Source organism: Canis lupus, chromosome 20 (genome assembly GCF_003254725.2).
Source record: "Canis lupus dingo isolate Sandy chromosome 20, ASM325472v2, whole genome shotgun sequence".
In the NCBI taxonomy this organism is placed as follows: Eukaryota; Metazoa; Chordata; class Mammalia; order Carnivora; family Canidae; genus Canis; species Canis lupus.
This window is the reverse complement of record NC_064262.1, coordinates 46,750,856-46,769,462: the sequence shown is the minus strand read 5'-3', so window position 1 is coordinate 46,769,462 and position 18,607 is coordinate 46,750,856. Positions and strand designations below refer to the sequence as shown.

Here is an 18,607-nt window from a genome sequence, read left to right as displayed (position 1 = left end):
TATAGCAAAGCACAAAAGAAAATAAAGTATTTGCCTCAGAAGATGGTTTATTGTTCATAATTCCTTCCTGCTTTGGGAGGGATAGACCCTAAGGGAGGTTTTCTATGTTAAGAGTTTAGAAGTTGAAGGAGAGAGAGAGGAAGAGAACTAGTGGGATGGAGTCCTTTTAATTGATATGAACAGAAACTGCCTAAAATTGGATATGGGGCAAAATCTGGGAAAGGAATGAAGAAGGACAAGGAGGTTGGTAACAGGGCAATTTTCACAAAAGAATAGGGAAGAGACAATGAGAGAAGAAGGGATGAGAGATAGAAGGATAGAGACAGAAATGACAGCTGGAAGGGAGAAAGGGTTCACGCTTGTTTTAGAACTTAAAGGATGGTAAAGAGGTGTTGCTGTCTGACATCTTATGGATATCCTTTACTCTTCCCCCCATATTACTTTCAGGAAAGCATCAATTCTCATTCCTGTGTTTTACTTGAACTTATCTGGGGCATGTATTGTGGGCACAATGATATCTCAAGATGGCACAAGAGAGGTCAAGGTTGTAGGTACCCTTATCATGCAGATGAGATCTGTTGGTGGAGGTTACACAACACATGAAGGTAGGGGTCCCATGGAAATTTAGTTCTGAGTGACTCCCAGGCTGGGGTTTGGGAAGGCATCTGTCTGAGGATCAGGAAAGGGGGCCCTCTGTGGATCCAAACTATTACTCAAAGGTGAGACCAGATATTGGAGTTGGAGGCAGATGTGTTGTTTTGTTAAGGCCACAGGCACTAGTCATCTCAGGAGCATACAAAGACTCTCTGATCAGATGGTCATTAAACAGAGACAACACATAGACCAAAATGTGTTTAATTACATCCCAGAGAGGCATATGTTAATGTGGACTCTCCGGCTTGGACCACCAGGCCAACAGGGATAGGGAAGAACTGACCACAAGGAGAGGTAGGGCTGGACTGTTTGGTCACTTCCATTGAGCAAGAGACACCACTCTCTGAGACCCAGCTCTAAACTGCCCTTATTGTGGGAAGCCTTCTAGCGGCTTTGACCCCTGGGCAGAGTCCTGGTTTCTCGCTCTGGGATGCTCAGCTCCTGCCTTCCCTTTGACCCTACTTTGACCCAAAGGGGATTAATCCAGCATCTAATTCACCCCTATCTTCCCCAAGACTGGGAGTCCCAGTCCTCAGTGGGGGCTGGGGCTCTCTGGGCAGAGCGAGACAGCAGGGAACCTTGGCTGTGTTGGAGTGTTGGAGGAAGGAGTAGAGGCAGCAGGTCCCTGGAGGCCCTCTGATGATCCTCCTGGCCCCTCCAGACCCTGAGGGCAACTCTTGCAGGTTGGTGTCCCAGGGAGCCCCTGGGGAGCAGCCTGCTGGGAAGCTACAGCCAGGTTAAAGCACACAGCATCAGTTCCAGGAGCCCTGAGGTCTGGCCCCACACCTGCCCCTGTGTGCTGCTGACAGCATCAGGCAGGAGAGCTTCTTCTGTTCTCCCCCACTGGCTGCTTCCTGGAACAGGCAGCCCAGGCTGAGAGGACCAGGAGGCTACAGGGTAGGTGGCAATACTCGGAGTTGTGGGGAGCAAGGCCCATCTCAGGATGGGGACAGGGTTTAGGAGAAGGGTCACTAGACAAGCTCTCAGCCTTGGGCAGCTGCTGTGTGTGGGGGAGGTGGGAGTGGGGTCTTCTCAGGTTGTGCATTCTGGGGCTTGGATTCTTCACCCAGCCTACTGCCCTTTGAATCTTCTAAGTCAGCATTCTTGTTTGGGCCTGAATCTGTCCCCGCTCTCCTGAAGTGTTTCTATATGTGTGGAGGAACTTTTGGATGTCACATCTCATGGAGAGGGAAGGGATGCTACTGGCATCTGGTGGGTTGAGGCCTGCTAAAGGTTGTCCAATCTGGTATCGGTGTGGTGCATTTGTCCCAGTTGGTAAACCAGTTAATTATTATTAACTCAGCCCACAGGTTACATTAGGAGTTCACTGTCTGTGTTGCATAATCTGTGGGTTTGGACAAATGTATAGTGACATGTAGATACTGTTACAGCATCATCCAGAATAATTTCAGGTGCTCTAGTTGTCATGTGCCCAAATGGAATTACGCTGGAGTGTTCATCTGCTTTTGCTTCATTCACTGAAGATCATTTTACAGGTTCATTTATGCTGCCATGTGTGCATTGAACTGCTGCCTGGGGCTCTGCTGTTTGCATTCAGCCCACGTGACTTGCCCTCTTCCCAATTTCGATTCCCAGACAGGCTTGTCCATTTCCCCACTACAGGCAATGCTACAGAACCATCCTCCGACTTGCTCCCTTCAGACAGGTGGGACAATGGAGGTAGATGGTCCCGAGCACATGTCTGGTGCACACAGCCCATATGGTCTATGCTTCTCCATTCTCGGTTCTCACCAGCATCCCTGAGAAGTGCTTTCTCCACATATTTCCACCTGCATTGGGCATTTTCTAATCCAGGGAAATGAAGAGGTATATAGTGAAAGTCAAGGGTCGTTTCCTCAGCTCTTTCCTTACCTGAAAACCATCCTTTCACGTGTCTGTGTGCCTCCTTCTGTGAGTTTTCTGCTCATGTCCTTGGCTCATTTCTGTATTGAGGTCTCCTTAGTGTTACTGGTTTCATATTTATTTTAGATAGTATTCCCAGGACACTTTTCAGCAACACAAATGCTCTTTTCCTAATTTCCACATACCTGTTCATGGATCTGGGACATCCTTTTTTGATCAAATTCTTTGGGGAAGTTCATTTCTGTTTCATTTTCCAATCAGTAACATTTACTAGTGAGAATGGCATCAGCTCTTACAGAAGATATGCTTATAAAATTCAAATGCTTTCTTTATATACAAACCTTCATATATATATGAATGACATATATATAAAACCTTCATATACCCATTTCTTGTCTTTTTATTTATTTAAAAATTTTTTCTTGTCTTTTTAAAATCACCTTCCCATCTGTGTTTTTGAGGTTTGCTTAAAAGTACTTCATCACTCTTAGTTCACAAAGTTGTTCTCCTGCACCTTCTCCTACATACCTCATATTCCCTTCTATGGGTGAAATCCATCTGGATTCTACCTTTGTGTACAATCACAAACTCAGGTTTACACCGTTTCACAAAATCACCATTTTCCCACCACAAACCAGTAAACAATCCATTTTTTCTGTTTGATTGTGCTGCCACCTTTACCACTTATTGGGTTTTGAATTAGGCAGGGATATCTCTGAGGCATCCAACCAGCGTTATCCAGTATCATACATATGATACATGTTTGTTCTAGGCTCATAATTGTTTTTTTTTTTTTGAAGATTTTATTTATTTGACAGAGAGAGAGTAAGAGAGCACAAGCAGGGGAGAAGCAGGAGTCACTGAGCAGCGAGCTGGACCCCAGCACCGTGGTATCATGACCCCAGCGTAAGGCTGACACACTTAACCAACTGCGCCACCCAGACATCCCTAGGCTCACAATTTTTAAAATTATTCTGAGTCTATAAGTGAGTCTCAATATGAGGATAGATATCTTTGTATCTCTCTTGTGTATTCCATTTTTATTTATTTATTATTTATTTATTTATTTATTTATCAAATTTACTTATTTGAGAGAGAGAGAGTGTGTGTGTGCATGAGTGGGCGAGGTGCAGAGGGAAGGAGACAAGCACAACCCAGATACCCCTTAAATTTAACTTCTTAAATTGTTTATTTATTTATTTATTTACTTATTTATTTATGATAGTCACACAGAGAGAGAGAGAGGCAGAGACGTAGGCAGAGGGAGAAGCAGGCCCCATGCACCGGGAGCCCGACGTGGGATTCGATCCCGGGACTCCAGGATCACGCCCTGGGCCAAAGGCAGGCGCCAAACCGCTGCGCCACCCAGGGATCCCCAAATTGTTTTTTTTTAAGATTTTATTTATTTATTCATGAAAGACAGAGAGAGGTGAAGACATAACAGAGGGAGAAGCAGGCTCCCTGCAAGGAGCCCGATGTGGGACTCGATCCCAGGACCCCAGGACACGCCCTGAGCCAAAGGCAGTGGCTCAACTGCTGAGCCACCCAGACGTCCCTAACTTCTTAAATTGTAAATGCAGTTGCACTGGGTATAATTTGGAGGAAGAACTGACATAATTGTTACATTAACTCATCCCATCCAAGAGAGCACATTGGCTTTCATGTTTTTCATGTATCCAGACCGTCTTCTACATATCTATCAGTGGTAAAACTTCTATCCTTGGAGATATTGCATGTGTTTGGCTAATTCCTAGATATTTTATAACAGAGGTTTTCAAAGTGTGATATGAGGACCCTGGGGTCCCAGAGACCCTTTCTAGGGGCCATTAGGTCCTCACTTTTCCAATGAAGGTGAGGCTGTGTTTTTGTCATATGTTCAACTAAAAACTGCATATAGCCACAGGCTGAATGAAGGAATAGATACAGACATTGTCTTGTGTCCCACCCAGCCAGCATTGGACAAACTTGTTAAAATATAAAACAAAAAAAAATATATAAAACAAAGCCACACTCTCACTAAATGAGTTTTTTAAATGCAGTTACTTTCTGGGGTGCCTGGGTGGCTCAGTCGGTTAAGTGTCTACCTTCAGCTCAGGTCTAGTTCTGGGTGTCCTAGGATTGAGCCCCCTGCTCAGTGCAGAGCTTGCTTCTCCTTCTCCCTCCGCCTGTCACTCCCTCTGCTTGTACTCTCTCTCTCTGTGTCAAACAAACAAATAAAATCTTTTAAAAGATGGAATTACTTTCCTAAAATGTTAATTATATTGACATTACACTGTTCCTTTAGGTTGAATCAAATGTTGGTTATTGTTCTGTAAAATGTGTTAATAACTAAATATTTTCAAAAAATCTGTTTTAATTCTAATACGGTAAGAATGGAGTGTTATAACTTATTCAAACAAAAGCTTTCTAGTGGACTCAATAGTTTTCTAGCATAAAGAAATCCTGAAGCCAGGGGCTCCTGGATAGCTCAGTTGGTTAAGTGTCTGCCTTTGGCTCAGATCATGATCCCTGGGATTGAACCCCACGTTGGACTCCCAGTTCAGTGGGGAGTCTGTTTCTCCCTCTCCCTCTGCCCTTCCCCAAATCAGGCTGTCTCTCATTCTCTCACTCAAATAAATAAATAAACAAAAGTCTTTGTTAAAAAGGAAAAGAAAAGAAAAATCCTCAGGCCAAAATATTTGAGAGCTATCTCCTTATAGTTTGTGTCACTAATGGTAATGTTATCTTACTTTTTCCTTAAATTCTATGTTTTGCATGATTATTGTTGGTATAATTCTATGAGAAATGCTATGAGTTTGGGAAGATGATCTAGTCTTCTTCAGCTTGTGTTCTTTCTTTGTTTTAATATATTGTGCCTTCATTCTTTTACTTTTCTAGATAGGTGATCACGCCTCTTCCCTTCCAATCCAGATACTCCTTCTTTTTATATCTTTCCTCAAGTACTGTTCCAGGCTTTCAGTGCCCACCTAATGAGCAGCAGAGACAGTGAGTGGCCTTGCTTATTCCTGATTCTGAAATAATGCATTGATAAATTCCCACATCATATACTATTTGATAGTTTTGTAGTATATATTCTTAGTTAAGAAAGTCTCAGTCGGTTTCAGGTTTAGAAAAAGCTTTTTAAAAATCTTTAAGGGTTCCCTGGGTGGCTCAGCGGTTGAGCGTCTGCCTTTGGCTCAGGGTGTGATCCCGGAGTCCCGGGATCGAGTCCCACATTGGGCTCCCTGCATGGAGCCTGCTTCTCCCTCTGCCTGTGTCTCTGCCTCTCTGTGTCTCTCATGAATAAATAAATAAAATCCTTTAAAAAAATCTTTAAGATTTATACATATATTAATCATCATGCTATTTATCTAAAATAATACAATGTTACATGTCAATTATCTATCAACTTTCAAATCATAAATAGGAACTGAAATTTGGTAATCCAGGATTGCTGCCTGGATTGATATAATTCATGGCATTTCCTTTTTGGTTTATTCATGTGACTAATCAAATGTAGGTTTTATGACACTGTCTCATCCTTGTCCTTCATGGAATAAATCATGTATCTTCATATCCTTTCTGGCCTCAGCAGATGCAGCTTCCGTGGCTGGTCAGAACTATAGCATGGTGTCTGAATTCATCCTCGTGGGCTTCTCCACCTTCCCACAGCATCTCCTGCCTGTCTTCTTTCTGTTCTACTTGCTGATGTACCTGTTCACGCTGCTGGGGAACCTGCTCATCATGGCTACTGTCTGGAGTGAGCGCAGCCTGCACACGCCCATGTACCTCTTCCTGTGTGCCCTGTCCATCTCTGAGATTCTGTTCACTGTTACCCTCACCCCCCGCATGCTGGTTGACATGCTCTCCAGCCACCGCTCCATCACCTTTGTGGCCTGTGCCACCCAGATGTTCTTCTCCTTCACGTTTGGCTTCACCCATTCCTTCTTGCTCATGATCATGGGCTATGACCGCTACGTGGCCATCTGCCACCCCCTGCGCTACAACGTGCTCATGAGCCCCCGTGGATGTGCCCGCCTCGTGTCCTGGACCTGGGCTGGTGGCTCAGTCATGGGGATGATGGTGACCCTGATAGTTTTTCATCTCACCTTCTGTGGGTCTAACGTGATCCACCATTTTGCTTGCCATGTGCTTTCCCTCCTACAGTTGGCCTGTGGGAAGGAGACATTCTCTGTCACCTTGGGAGTGATTCTGGTGTGTGTCTCAGCTCTGATGGGCTGCTTATCCCTCATCGTCCTCTCTTATGTCTTCATCGTGGCTGCCATCTTGAGGATCCCGTCTGCTGAGGGCAGACACAAGACCTTCTCCACCTGTGTGTCCCACCTCACTGTGGTCATTGTGCACTATGGTTTTGCCTCCATTATCTACCTCAAGCCCAAGGGCCCCCATTCTACGGACAGTAACACTCTAATGGCCACCACCTATATAGTCTTCACCCCGTTTCTCAGCCCAATCATTTTCAGCCTCAGGAATAAGGAGCTCAAGAATGCCATAAAGAAAAGCTTCCAGAGAAAATTCAGTCCCCTTAGCTCCTGACAGCTAGAGGAAATATTGTGGTGAGGAAATATGACAGAAGTGCTGCGAATAATAAGGACTCATTCCATAGGAGTTTTGTAGGGATCAGTATATGAAAATACTGCATAGGTATTGCTGGATGCATCCATAGGTGTTGGAGCAGGCTAGGTATTTGTTTTTCTACCATGGTTTTCCTCACTCTTGCATAGGTTCTAGCAATCATTATCTCTTATTCTTGACCCCATGTGATGAACCCCCTCATATTACTTCTTTCTAAGAATGTGTTATCTACCTATGGACTGGTAGGGGCATCACATGGATGTGTCTGGGCACTAATGTCAATGGTTCTTCTTGAGTGGAGAAGCAAAGAAGGACCTTCCTCTCTGCCATGAAAAGAATAAACAAAAATAAGCATAATAATAAATAGCACCATAGGGCACCTGGGTGACTCAGTGGTTGAGCCTCTGTGTTTGGCTCAGGTCAATACAAGTCCCAGGGGTCCTGGGATTGCATTGCTCATCAGGCTCCCCACAGGGGACCTACTTCTCCCTCTGCCTGTGTCTCTGCCTCTCTCTCTGTGTCTTTCATGATTAAATAAATAAAAATCTTTTTAAAAAATAATAAATACCACCAGCATTGAGGCTTTTCTTATCAGGCACTGTGTCCAATGTTTTATTTTTATTTTATTTCATTTTTTTATTGGAGTTCAATTTGCCAACGTATAGCATAACACCCAGTGCTAATCCCATCATGTGTCCAGTGTTTTATAAGTATTATCTTTTAATTATAACAAATGCACAAAAGAACATAAACTATTTGTCTCCAAGGAGATGGTTGACTGTTTATAGTTTCGCACTGTCTTTGAAGGAGATAGACCCTAGGCAGTTTTCAATGTTGATATGAGTTGAGTGACAGATGTCTAAAATGCAAAGTGGAGAAAGAGAGAGACAGAGGAACAGAGACAGAGATGGGGTAGGGGAGAAGGTTCAGTGTTTACCTAAGAACATACAGAATGTTAAAAGGGTATCGCATTCTGATAACTTATGGAAATTCTTTTTCCTATTGCCTCACATTACTTTCAGTAAAACATCAATTTCTCGTTCCTGTGTTTTACTTGACTCTATATGGGGGATGTGTTGTTGGAGGGTACAGTGCTATGTGAAGATGGCACAGAGAGAGATGGCTATGTGAAGATCACACCCTTAATGCAGATGAGAAATGTTGGTATGAAGGAGTCGCATGGAGATCTGTCTGACTCCAATCCTGAGGTTCTGGAAACTATACACACACACACACACACACACACACACACACACACACACACATATATATATACAAATGTATGCATATACACATGTGCATACATACACACATACAAATATACACATATATGTGTATACATATGTGTATATATGTTTATGTGTATATATACGTATGTGTGTGTGTGTGTATAAATAAATATATGGTTTCCAGAACCTTAGGATTTGAGTCAGACAGATCTCCATGCGACTCCTTCATTCCAACATTTCTCATCTACATTGTATACATCTGTATATGTGTGTATATATATATATATATATATGTATATATATATGTATATGTAAGTATAAATTCTTACTAAAAGTTGTGGCCAGATATTTGAGTTGCAAGCAGCATATGTTCTATAATAATAAACCTAAGAATGGCTATCACATATGAGGGCCTGCTGTTTGCCAAATGTTGTGGGAAGGGTTTCCTGTGCACTCACTTTTCTACCCTCAAATTATTATTTCTGCACATTTAGATATGACCCACATCTATTACTATTCACATTTTTGAAAAGTAGAAAATGCAAGAGATTATTTGTCCCCAGCCACAGTGTCCTGAAGTGCTGAAGCAGGAATCTATTACAATCTGCATGTGTGTGCAGTTGGTGATCAGGAATGCACCTCTCTCTCCCGTGCCTGCAGAGAGAAGTGTGGTTGTGACCAGGAGGAGAGGGCTGTCATTACAAGGAATAGACACCTTTCAGGGAAGAGGGCAGGTACAGCCTGGGCACACAGCTCTTTCACACAGCCAGAGAGAAACACTGACTCCAGAGGAGTTACAGAGACACTTTGTACACATCAACACTGACAATGAGACCCTGGGGTTCCATTTTATTATTTTACAATTATTGGTGTTAATGACTCATGCCAATCTGTTCTACCTGAGATGCCCTTATCCAGAGCCTGTGACTATGTTCCCTTTCCTGGTCAAAGGGACTGCATGCAGATGAGATGTACTTAAGGGTCTGAGACAACCACAAGCAATAAACAGATGAATTCAAAACATATTGTAACATTAAATATGTTATATGACATATACACACCCGTGTATATATATATATACACAAGTATATGTTTACACATCCATCCTGATAGTTCTCTTTCTCTGAGGAACTCATTTCCCCCTTAGGACTGCTTTTGCTGCATCCCAAAGATTTTGAACGGTTGTATCTTCATTCTCATTAGTTTCCATGAATCTTTTTAATTCTTCTTTAATTTCCTGGTTGACCCTTTTATCTTTTAGCAGGATGGTCCTTAACCTCCACGTGTTTGAGGTCCTTCCAAACTTCTTGTTGTGATTTAGTTCTAATTTCAAGGCATTATGGTCTGAGAATATGCAGGGGACAATCCCAATCTTTTGGTATCAGTTCAGACCCGATTTGTGACCCAATATGTGGTCTATTCTGGAGAAAGTTCCATGTGCGCTTGAGAAGAATGTGTATTCAGTTGAGTTTGGATGTAAAGTTCTGTAGATATCTGTGAAATCCATCTGGTCCAGTGTATCATTTAAAGCTCTCGTTTCTTTGGAGATGTTGTGCTTAGAAGACCTATCGAGTATAGAAAGAGCTAGATTGAAGTCACCAAGAATAAGTGTATTATTATCTAAGTATTTCTTCACTTTGGTTAATAATTGATTTATATATTTGGCAGCTCCCACATTCGGGGCATATATATTGAGGATTGTTAAGTCCTCTTGTTGAATAGATCCTTTAAGTATGATATAGTGTCCCTCTTCATCTCTCACTACAGTCTTTGGGGTAAATTTTAGTTTATCGGATATAAGGATGGCTACCCCTGCTTTCTTTTGAGGACCATTCGAATGGTAAATGGTTCTCCAACCTTTTATTTTCAGGCTGTAGGTGTCCTTCTGTCTAAAATGAGTCTCTTGTAGACAGCAAATAGATGGGTCCTGCTTTTTTATCCAGTCTGAAACCCTGCGCCTTTTGATGGGGTCATTAAGCCCATTCACATTCAGAGTTACTATTGAGAGATATGAGTTTAGTGTCATCATGATATCTATTCAGTCCTTGTTTTTGTGGACTGTTCCACTGAACTTCTTCTTAAAGGGGAATTTTAAGAGTCCCCCTTAAAATTTCTTGCAGAGCTGGTTCGGAGGTCACATATTCTTTTAGTTGCTGCCTGTCTTGGAAACTCTTTATCTCTCCTTCCATTTTGAATGAGAGCCTTTTGAATGAGAGCCTTGCTGGATAAAGTATTCTAGGTTGCATGTTCTTCTCATTTAGGACCCTGAATATATCCTGCCAGCCCTTTCTGGCCTGCCAGGTCTCTGTGGAGAGGTCTGCTGTTACCCTAATACTCCTCCCCATAAAAGTCAGGGATTTCTTGTCTCTTGCTGCTTTAAGGATCTTCTCTTTATCTTTGGAATTTGCAAGCTTCACAATTAAATGTCGAGGTGTTGAACGGTTTTTATTGATTTTAGGGGGGGATCTCTCTATTTCCTGGATCTGAATGCCTGTTTCCCTTCCCAGATTAGGAAAGTTTTCAGCTAGAATTTGTTCAAATACATATTCTGGCCCTCTGTCCCTTTCGGCGCCCTCGGGAACCCCAATTAAACGTAGGTTTTTCTTTCTCTCTGAGGAACTCAAATACAAAAGAACTCAAAAGGTAAAACGCCTTGTAGAAATGTCCCCTTTCCAGCTAAAGAGATGAGTTCCAGATCTCCGGATCCCTGGTGGGTTTTGCTTCATGTAAGTTTCTCCACCAGGTCAGGCCCCTGCAATTCAGCGTTCTCTCCGACGATGTGCGTGTCCATGTATCCTTGTAATGCAGAGGCCTCATCACTCAGGAGTTTTAGCATCTCCTCTGACTCATGCAGTCCACACGGAGCACGGAGAATGTTCCTGGTGCCCTCCAGTTTCTAGTCTACCGAGTTTGTTGGGTGGAGACCATAGGCCCTGGGCTGGGTGCCCTACAGCTATACAGTCATGTGTGTCCTCACATCACACCTGAGGGCTTTGCAGCCAATGAGCAAATCCTGCAGCCGGGCTGTTGGGACTCCTTCACCTCTGCTAATGGATTTCCAAAGATACTCAGCCCTTCCCTTAAGGAATCTCAATGCCCTAAGTCTTCTCCATAAAGAAGAATGGCCTAAGAATCTGGCTTGAAATGAATTTTGTCATGAAATCACATAACATATAATGACAGGATGCCATTTCAGGAGTCAGTTTTCTAGGGCTGCTGTAAGCACATAAACCAGTGATTTAAAACCATACACATCTCTCCTCCTCCATGTTGGAGGCCAGAAGCCAAAGTCAGGGTCACCAGGTGTGAGTCAATGTGTGAGCAGGGCTGTGTCCTTTGGGGGAATCAGGGGAGAATCTGTCTCCTGCTTTCCCAGCAGTGAGAGTCAGCAGGCATTCCTTGGCTCAAGTTCCCGCCTCAGTTACTCCAATCCCTCCTTCCTGTGTCACAACCCCTAGACTTCTCTCTGAGTCTTAACCCTCTTGCCCCCTTTTATAAGGACACTTGCAATCATAGCAGGCCCATCTGGGTGATCCTGGGTAACCTCCTGTCTCAGATCCTGAACTGCATCTCATCTGCAGGCAGATGCATTTCAAAAATGTGAACAATTTGGGTGCTTGGGTGGCTCTTTTGGTTAAGCATCCCACTCTTCATTTAGGCTCAGGTCACGATCTTAGGGTCCTGGGATCGAGCACCACATAGGGTCTGCTTGAGATTCTCTCTCTCCTTCTTCCTCTCCCCATCCTGCTCACTCTCTTTCTCTCTCTCTCACTCTCTCAAAAAAATGTGAGAAGTAATAGATGTGGGTAATAAATGTGGAAAAGTAATACTTTATTTTGGGTCTTAGAAGAATGAATGCATAGGAAACCTTTCCTACATTTGGCAAGCAGCAGGCACTCACATATGATAGTAATTCTTACATTTTTGTTATAAAAACGTCTTTTTCTGGCAACTCAATTATCTGGCCACAACTTTGAATATTAACTTACCCAACAAAAGTCCCCCTTCCTGGATCCTGAGACATATGGTTTTCTGAACCCCAGCATGGTAGTCAAACAGACCTAAAGTTGTATGTGACCCTTTCATTTACATGTTGTATGACCTCCACCAACATTTCTCATCTATTAAAGGGGGTACCCACACCCTTGACCTCTCTTTTTGCCATCTTGAGATAGCATTGTGTCCTCCAAGACGTGCTCCAAATAGATTACATAAAACACAGGAATGAGAATTGATACTTTATTGAAAGCAACGTAGGGAAAAAGGGAAAAGGATTTCCATAAGATGTCAGAAAGCAACACACATTTAACATTCTGTATGTTCTTACCTCAGCACTAAACCCTCCTTGCCACCCTATCTCTCTCCTTTTCTCCATGTCACATTCTGACATCCATCACTCAACTAAGTTCAACATAGAAACATCCTTCAGGTCTATCTGTCCCAAGGGCAGAAGGAACTATTACATTCAACCATCTCCTTGGAGAAAAATAGTTAATTTTCTTTCTGCATTTGTTGTAATTCAGAGAACATTTATAAAAACACTGGACACAGTGCCTGGTGAGAAAAGCCCCAGTGCTGGTGGCATTTATTATTATGTTACCTTTATGTATGTTATGGTAAAGGCAGGTGAGAGTCCTCCCTTGCTTGTCTATTGAGGAAGAACTCTCTTCATCAATGCCTGCACATGCATGTGACTCTTTCTACCAGCCCATAGAGAAATAACACATTGTTGGAAAGAGGTAATGGGATGGTGTTAATCACAAAGGGTCAAAAATAAGAGATGATGATTGCTAGAGCCTATGCAAGAGAGAGGGGACAAACATATGGAAAAACTAATATGTAGCCTGCTCCAACACCTATGGATGCATCCAACAATACCTATTTAGTATTTCATATATTGAATACCTACAACAGTCCCCTGGAGATGATCATACCCCCAGTCATGTATCATATTCTTCATCACCAAACTGGCCATCAGGAACTTAGGGGACTGAATTTTCTCTGGAAGCTTTTCTTTATGGCATTCTTGAGCTCCTTATTCCTGAGGCTGAAAATGATTGGGCTGAGAAACGGGGTGAAGACTGTATATGTGGTGGCCATCAGGGTGTTACTGTCCATAGAATGGGGGCCCTTGGGCTTGAGGTAGATAATGGAGGCAAAACCATAGTGCACAATAACAATAGTGAGGTGGGACACACAGGTAGAGAATGTCTTGTGTCTGCCCTCAGCAGAGGGGATCCTCAATATGGCGGCCACAATGAAGATGTAGGAGAGGACGATGAGGAATAAGCAGCCCATCAGAGCTGAGACACACACCAGAATCACACTCAAGGTGACAGAGGAATTCTCATTCCCACAAGACAACTTTAGGAGGGAAAGCACATGGCAGAAAAAATGATGAATCACATTAGACTTACAGAAGGTGAGATGAAAAACTATCAGGGTCACCATCATCCCCATGACTGAGCCACCAGCCCAGGTCCAGGACACCAAACGGGCACAGGTGCGGGTGCTCATGAGCATGTTGTAGCGCAGGGGGTGGCAGATGGCTACATAGCGGTCATAGCCCATGATCATGAGCAAGAAGGAATGGGTGAAGCCAAACGTGAAGGAGAAGAACATCTGGGTGGCACAGTCCATAAAAGTGATGGAGTGGTGGCTGGAGAGCATGTCAACCAGCATGCGGGGGGTGATGGCAACAGTGAAGAGAATCTCAGAGGTGGACAGGGCACACAGGAAGAGGTACATGGGTGTGTGCAGGCTGTGCTCACTCCAGACAGTAGCCATGATGAGCAGGTTCCCCAGCAGCGTGAACAGGTACATCAGCAAGTAGAACAGAAAAAAGGCAGGCAAGAGATGCTGTGGGAAGGTGGAGAAGCCCACGAGGATGAATTCAGACACCATGCTATAGTTCTGACCAGCCACGGATGCTGCATCTGCTGAGGCCAGAAAGAATATGAAGATACATGGTTAATTCCATGAAGGACAAGGATGAGACAGTATCAGAAAACCTACATGTGATTAGTCACATGAATAAACCAAAAAGGAAATTCTATGTAATTATATCATTCAGGCAGCAATCCGGATTGCTAAAGTCAACGTCTATTTATGATTTTACAAATTTATATATAATTAACACAAAACATCGTATTGCTTTATATATGTAACATACTAATTGACATATGTACATGTCTTGAAGATTTTCTTAAAGATTTATTTATTTATTTATTTGTTTGACAAAGAGAGGAGAAAGAGATCACACAAACACAGGGAGAGGCAGGCAGGCAGAGGGAGAGGGAGAAACAAGTTCCCCCCTGAACAGAGAGCCTGATGTGGGGCTTGATCCCAGGACCCTGGGATCATGACCTGGGCCAAAGACAGATGCTAACCCACTGAGCCATCCAGGAATCCCTTGAAGATTTTTTTAAAAATTTATTTATTCATGATAGACAGAGAGAGAGAGAGAGAGAGAGAGAGAGAGAGAGGCAGAGACACAGGAGTGCCGGGACCTCGACACGGGACTCAATCTGGGTACTCGATCTGGGGACTCCAGGATTGGACCCTGGGCCAAAGGCAGGCACTAAACCACTGAGCCACCCAAGGATCCCCTCCTTGAAGATTTTTAAAAAGCTTCTTCTCAACCCGAAACTAACAGAAGCTTTTTTGGCTAGCTAAGAATATATACCACAAAACTGGCAAATAGTACATGAAGTGGGAAACTAACAATGCATTATATTAGAATCAGGAACAAGCCAAGCTTACTCACTGTCTCTGCTGGTCATTAGCTGGGAACTGATAGCCTGGAGTGCTACTTGAGGATGGTAAGAAAAGAAGGATGATCAGGATCAGAAGGGAAGAGATGTGATCATCTACCTAGAAAGGTAAAAGGATAAAGGTGGAATATATTTGAGCAAACATAGAACTCAAGCTGCAGAAGATTAGATCAACATCCCAAACTCATAATATGTCCTGTAGAATTACACCCATAGTAATCATGCAAAACATACAATTTAAGGAAAAAGTAAGATAACATGACCATTAGTGATACCAACTATAACAAGACAGCTCTTACACATTTTGACCCGGGATTTCTTTATGCTAAAAAACTATTGAGCCTCTTACAGTGCTTTTGTTTGAGTAAGTTGTAACTCTCCAGTCAGTTATTAAAACTGAGATTCTTGATGTGGTTTATGTATACAATGGAATATTACTCAGCCATTAGAAACGACAAATACCCACCGTTTGCTTCAATGTGGATGGAACTGGAGGGTATTATGCTGAGTGAAATAAGTCAATCAGAGAAGGACAAACATTATATGTTCTCATTCATTTGGGGAATATAAATAATAGTGAAAGGGAATATAAGGGAAGGGAGAAGAAATGTGTGGGAAATATTAGAAAGGGAGACAGAACATAAAGACTCCTAACTCTGGGAAACGAACTAAGGGTGGTGGAAGGGGAGGAGGGCGGGGGTGGGGGTGAATGGGTGATGGGCACTGAGGGGGCACTTGACAGGATGAGCACTGGGTGTTATTCTGTATGTTGGTAAATTGAACACGAATAAAAAATAAATTTATTATAAAAAATAAAACTGAGATTCTTTGAAATATTTAGTTATTGAGCTTTGCACTGCAGAAAATTGACCAAGAAATATTATCTAGAATAAATAAGAAACCAGTTATATTAAGGAGGAGAGACTTCAATACAGAAATGAGACAAGGATATGAGCAGAGAAGTCACAGGAGGAGGTGCACAGACACATGAAAGGATGGTTTTAAGGCAAGGAGAGGGTGGAGGAAATGACCCTGCACTTTCACTGTACACCCATTCATTTCCCTAGACTAGAGAGTGCCCAATGAGGGTCAAAATATGGGAGAAAGCACTTAAGCCTTGGGCCTGTTGGAAAGAAGAGAGAATGGAGAAGGATAGACTTTACAAGCTATATGTACCAGCACAGAGTTCCTGACCATCTATTTTGAATGCTCACAGCTGTCTGAGGGAGCTGTCACAGGATGTTTCAGTAGCATTGTAGTGGGGTTATGAACAAGCTTAGTTGGGGACTATAACAGGGAAGAGAGCAGGTCACAGGGGCTGGATGCAAACACTGGAGTGCCAGACACCAGTTCCATGCACACACAGTAGCATAAATAAACCTGTAAAAGGATCTTGAGTGAATGAAGCAAAAGCAGATGAACACTCTAGCATAACTCATTTGGGTACATGAAACACAGAGCACTGGAAACTATTGTAGATGATGGTGTAACGGTGTATATAAGTCACTCTATATCTGTCAAAACTCATAGAAAGTGCAATACAGAACGTGAATCCTAATGTAACCTGTGAGCTGAGTTAATAATAATGAATTTATATTAGTTCACCAACTGGGACAAATGAACCACATGAATACCAGATTGGACAGTCTTTAGCAGCAACTCAAGCCTCCACCCCCTAGATGCCAGTAGCATCCCATCTCTCCCTAAGAGCTGTGAAAACCAAAAGGGCCTCCACACATGTACAAACATTATATAGGGGACAGAATCAGCCTCCAATAAGAAGACTTAGAAGGTGCAAAAGACACTAGGTTGAGTGAAGAACCCAAGACCCAGAATGCACTATCTGAAGAGACTCCCAATCTGAGAGCTTGTCCTATGATCATTCTTCCAGGACTTGTCCCCATCCTGTCTTGGCCTTGCTCCCCACAACTGTCAAATATTATAACCTACCCTGTTCCTCCTGGTCCCCCCTCAGCCTGGGCTGCCTCTTCCAGGAAGCAGCCAGCAGGGAAGAATAGAAAAAGCTCTCCTGCCTGATGCTGTCAGCAGCACACAGGGGCAGGTGTGGGGTCAGACCTCAGGGCTCCTAGAACTGATGCTGTGTGCTTTAACCTGGCTGTAGCTTCCCAGCAGGCTGCTCCCCAGGGGCTCCCTGGGACATCAACCTGCAAGGGCTGCCCTCAGGGTCTGGAGAGGAGAAAGATCATCAGAGGGCCTCCGGGGACCTGTTGCCTGTACACCTTCCTCCAACACTCCAACACAACCAAGGTTCCCTGCTGTCTCTCTGCCCAGAGGATTAGAGACTAGGGACTCTCTGTCTTGGGGGAGATAGGGGTGGATTAGATGCTGGATTAGTACCCCTTGGGTCAAGGTAGGGTCAGAGGGAAGGCAAGAGCTGAGCATCCCAGAGTGAGAAACCAGGGCTCTGCCCTGAGGTCAAGGTCCCTAGAAGGCTTCCCACAATAAGGGCAGTTTAGAGCTGGGTCTCAGAGAGTGGTGTCTCTTGCTCAATGGAAGTGGCCAAACAGTCCAGCCCCACCTCTCCTTGTGGTCAGTTCTTCCCTATCCCTGTTGGCCTGGTGGTCCAAGCCGGAGAGTCCACATTAACATATGCCTCTCTGGGATGTAATTAAACACATTTTGGTCTATGTGTTGTCTCTGTTTAATGACCATCTGATCAGAGAGTCTTTGTATGCTCCTGAGATGACTAGTGCCTGTGGCCTTAATGAAACAACACATCTGCCTCCAACTCCAATATCTGGTCTCACCTTTGAGTAATAGTTTGGATCCACACAAGGCCCCCTTCCTGATCCTCAGACAGATGCTTTTGCAAACCCCAGTCTCGGAGTCACCCAGAACTAAATTTCCATGGGACCCCTACCCTCATGTGTTGTGTAAACTCCACCAACAGATCTCATCTGCATGATAGGGGTACCTACAACCTTGACCTCTCTTGTGCCATCTTGAGATATCATTGTGCCCACAATACATGCCCCAGATAAGTTCAAGTAAAACACAGGAATGAGAATTAAAACTTTCCTGAAAGTAATATGGGGGGAAGAGTAAAGGATATCCATAAGATGTCAGACAGCAACACCTCTTTACCATCCTTTAAGTTCTAAAGCAAGCGTGAACCCCTTCTCCCTTCCAGCTGTCATTTCTGTCTCTATCCTTCTATCTCTCATCCCTTCCTCTCTCATTGACTCTTCCCTTTCCTTTGTGATAATTGCCCTGTTACCAACCTCCTTGTCCTTCTTCATTCCTTTCCCAGGTTTTGCCCCATATCCAAATGTATGCAGTTTCTGTCGTATCAATTAAAAGGACTCCATCCCACTAGTTCTCTTTCTCTCTCTCTCCTTCACCTTCTAAACTCTTAACATAGAAAACCTCCTTTAGGGTCTATCTCTCAAAGCAGGGAGGAATTATAAAGAATAAACCATGGTCTATGAGACAAATACTTTATTATAATTTAAAACACAATACTATGAAATCCTGGATACAGTGCTTGATAAG

At 43.4% G+C, this 18,607-nt stretch overlaps 2 protein-coding genes across 2 annotated transcripts; one reads left to right on the top strand and one right to left on the bottom strand.

Moving 5' to 3' along the window:
• Positions 1-511: 511 nt before the first annotated feature.
• Positions 512-7,053, top strand: LOC112666903 (olfactory receptor 10H3-like). The gene is made up of 2 exons (XM_025458381.2): positions 512-605; positions 6,089-7,053. Exons 1-2 carry the CDS (start codon positions 512-514, stop codon positions 7,051-7,053), a joined length of 1,059 nt encoding a protein of 352 aa, XP_025314166.2.
• A 5,675-nt stretch (positions 7,054-12,728) lies between these two features.
• On the bottom strand, positions 12,729-18,069 carry LOC112666904 (olfactory receptor 10H4-like). Its single transcript, XM_049098212.1, has 2 exons — positions 17,976-18,069; positions 12,729-14,260 (listed from the first exon to the last, which is right to left on the bottom strand). The coding sequence occupies exons 1-2, from the start codon at positions 18,067-18,069 to the stop codon at positions 13,296-13,298; spliced, it is 1,059 nt and encodes a 352-aa protein (XP_048954169.1). The 3' UTR covers positions 12,729-13,295.
• Between the last annotated feature and the right edge of the window lie 538 nt (positions 18,070-18,607).

Bases quoted from the DNA above. Each gene is read 5' to 3' on its own strand.
- LOC112666903 (XM_025458381.2), top strand. From the start codon at position 512: ATGATATCTCAAGATGGCACAAGAGAGGTCAAGGTTGTAGGTACCCTT. The intron at 606-6,088 runs GTAGGGGTCCCA...TTCTGGCCTCAG, and splicing joins AGGTTACACAACACATGAAG to CAGATGCAGCTTCCGTGGCT.
- LOC112666904 (XM_049098212.1), bottom strand. From the start codon at position 18,069: ATGATATCTCAAGATGGCACAAGAGAGGTCAAGGTTGTAGGTACCCCT. The intron at 14,261-17,975 runs GTAGGGGTCCCA...TTCTGGCCTCAG, and splicing joins AGTTTACACAACACATGAGG to CAGATGCAGCATCCGTGGCT.